Source organism: Buceros rhinoceros, unplaced genomic scaffold (assembly GCF_000710305.1).
Source record: "Buceros rhinoceros silvestris isolate BGI_N320 unplaced genomic scaffold, ASM71030v1 scaffold7975, whole genome shotgun sequence".
NCBI lineage: Eukaryota > Metazoa > Chordata > Aves > Bucerotiformes > Bucerotidae > Buceros > Buceros rhinoceros.
In genome coordinates this window covers 1,044-3,531 of record NW_010411079.1, presented here as the reverse complement: position 1 = coordinate 3,531, position 2,488 = coordinate 1,044, and the positions used below count along the sequence as shown (strand labels likewise).

General features: G+C 54.9%; 1 protein-coding gene across 1 annotated transcript; it reads right to left on the bottom strand.

Moving 5' to 3' along the window:
- Window positions 1-1,089: 1,089 nt before the first annotated feature.
- LOC104493216 (phospholipid-metabolizing enzyme A-C1-like) lies at window positions 1,090-2,239 on the bottom strand. Its single transcript, XM_010135863.1, has 3 exons — window positions 2,047-2,239; window positions 1,586-1,854; window positions 1,090-1,210 (listed from the first exon to the last, which is right to left on the bottom strand). Exons 1-3 carry the CDS (start codon window positions 2,183-2,185, stop codon window positions 1,109-1,111), a joined length of 510 nt encoding a protein of 169 aa, XP_010134165.1. The 5' UTR covers window positions 2,186-2,239; the 3' UTR covers window positions 1,090-1,108.
- Window positions 2,240-2,488: the final 249 nt, after the last annotated feature.

Below are 2,488 nucleotides of genomic sequence, written 5' to 3'. Positions count from 1 at the left end.
AAGCCCCCATGTCACCTGTGTGACAAGGAAATAGGAGGGCTCTGCAGGTTTGGAGATGGGGCACAGGTGCTGCACAGCTCATTCTCCAGGTATTCACCACAGCACTGCAGGGACCCTGCCTTTGCCTCGATGCTGGCTGGAGGAAGACTGATCTTGTGCTGGGGCTACACACTGCTTAAATATAACTTCTGGTCACCGAAGAGCCAATGGCTCCAGCTCCAGGGGGCAAAGGCTCCTGGCTGCCCTTGCCTCAGTGCTTTGGCAACCCAAGGAGTAGAATCATAGGATGGTTTTGACTGGAAGGGACCTTAAAAATCATCTAGTAATCTTAGTCAGGTCCAATGCCAACAATTACTGCACTTAGAGGGACAAAGAGGGAAATTTCAGTGGCACAGTGGCCCCAGTCTGGAACAAACAGCTGCCAGAGAAAAAGCTAGCTGACTTTTTGTCAGACCCCCCTCCAGACGGGGAGTCTGCTACTCCCAAAGGCAGTCAGAGGAGCCAGGGAGAGGGGATTCTTTCCAGAAAGCTGAGCAAAACACCATCATGCCAAAACCAGAGCACTCATTTAAAGCACTGAGGGATACAGCCTGCAAGACCTTCCTTCCTACCTCCCGCCCTCACAGGAGCAGCTCTGTTTAGGCACCACAAATCTTGTCTGCCCTTTTGCACACCTGGGAACCTGGGGTTTTCCATTTGTACAGGCCCTCAGCTGGAGGACACACAATACACTCTCAGCAATACTTTTATATTCCTTTTGATTACGAAAAAAAAGGTAAAAATGTTAAGGTTAAAATAGGTTATTCACAGAAAGAGCCCACAGGATCTAGCTGATAAAAACAGGACGTGTGCAGAAAGCCTGTGCCAGCCCTCAGCAGAGCACTGAGGGGGTGAGGATGGAGAATTTGCTTCCAAGTGCTCCCAGACTACCACAAAAATCATCACAGACAATGAGATAAAAGCAGATGGGCCAAACAGGATAGTGCTGCTCTCAGCAAGGGCAACACAGTTGTTAGTAAGTCTTAGTGGCAGCTGTGGCCACAAATTGTCCCAGTCCCCTCCTGGCCAGGGGCTCCCAGTGCTGCTCCGAGCTCGTCCCAGTGGCCCATCAGTACTGTGTCTCTCTGGTTCTGCTCCGGAGCAGGCCCAGCAAGGAGAAGGCACCGGCGGCAGCTGTTACAAACCCAATGGCACTGATTGCTCTGTTGGCCTGCAAAGGGGAAGTAAAACACAGGCTGGAAACATGATGAGCTTGGATTTTTTCCTCCCCAGTCATGCTAATGTAGAACAGGCAGAGATAATCAAGGCAATTAAATGAATGAGAGACACGTGTCCCACAGGCAGAAGGGGAAACACCCAGGCTTTGGATCTTGGGCTGTGGCATTCAGTAAGAGGGCACTGTCAGGGTGCAGACAGACCATAGTGAACCTCCTGGTCCAGCGTCTCTGGTGAGGCCAGAGGCAGTGATGGTTTGGACCCTATACATGGGGCTTTGCTGTCCACAGGCAGTTTTCAGGCTGTGCCCTGGTCCAGGGCCTCACATACAGCAGCAAAGAGGTGCAGGGGATTGCCCCACGTTACTTACCTGGTCAGAGACGCCCTCGCCGTAGCGGAGCAGCGTCACGAAGTGCTCGCAGTTGTTGCCTAGCAGGTCATAGGACACCTCCTGGTCAATGAGGTTCTCAGCGCGCCGGATGATCTCCTCCACCGGGAGGGGAGCGTAGGTGCCATCGTACTTGTTGTTGATGTGGTAGGTGTCATTTCCCACCACGTCCTTCAGGAGCTGCATTCTCACCCGGGCCTTTCTGCTGAACACTGACTTGGCACTGGAGAACGTGGCTGGAGGCCCTTCATCTGGGGAAGGCAGGGATGGGATGAGCCAGGCAGGCCCTGTCTGGCCCCTCCAAGACCTCAGAAGGGTTTCTGGCTGGCTCCTGGAAAGACTATCTACATACAGATGGTCCACCACCTGTGTGGTGGAGGGTGACAGGACTCCTGGGCTACCCCCAGGGCCCCTCTGCACCCTGCTGGGTTGCGCATACTTACCTACGGGTGTCACATTGATGACGTACCCATCCCCCAGGTAGAGGGCCCAGTGCTGGTAAGCTGGCCGGAAGATCTCAATCAGGTCCCCGGGCTTGGGGTCACTAGGGTGGGTGGTGCTGAAGCCCTGGATAGCTGCCATCTCAAGAGCGTGAGGTCAGGACATGCGCCTCTTGCTGGGCAGGCTCAGTGAAAAGCATAGAGGAGGGAGGTCTGGGCTGTGCAAGGGCATCTGCTGTGGGATCACAGGCAGGGAGGTCATTAGGGCCTAGGACTGGCACTTGAGGCATTGTCTAGTGGCACCCAACTGCTGCTGTGGGGGTCCCCCTCTCAGCAGGGCCCTGGCAAGGGGCAGCCAGTCCTGCCTGCCAGAGACGCAATCACTGCGCCTCCCGCCAAGTGCTGCAGGCGAAGGGTGAAGCCATTGCGGGCTGGCATCCAGTTC

What these genes read in the sequence shown, in the direction of transcription:
- LOC104493216 (XM_010135863.1), bottom strand. Translation starts at nt 2,185, where the DNA reads ATGGCAGCTATCCAGGGCTTCAGCACCACCCACCCTAGTGACCCCAAG. An exon ending in CATCAATGTGACACCCGTAG is followed by an intron (nt 1,855 to 2,046) that starts GTAAGTATGCGC and finishes TGCCTTCCCCAG; the next exon opens with ATGAAGGGCCTCCAGCCACG. An exon ending in GCGAGGGCGTCTCTGACCAG is followed by an intron (nt 1,211 to 1,585) that starts GTAAGTAACGTG and finishes TCCCCTTTGCAG; the next exon opens with GCCAACAGAGCAATCAGTGC.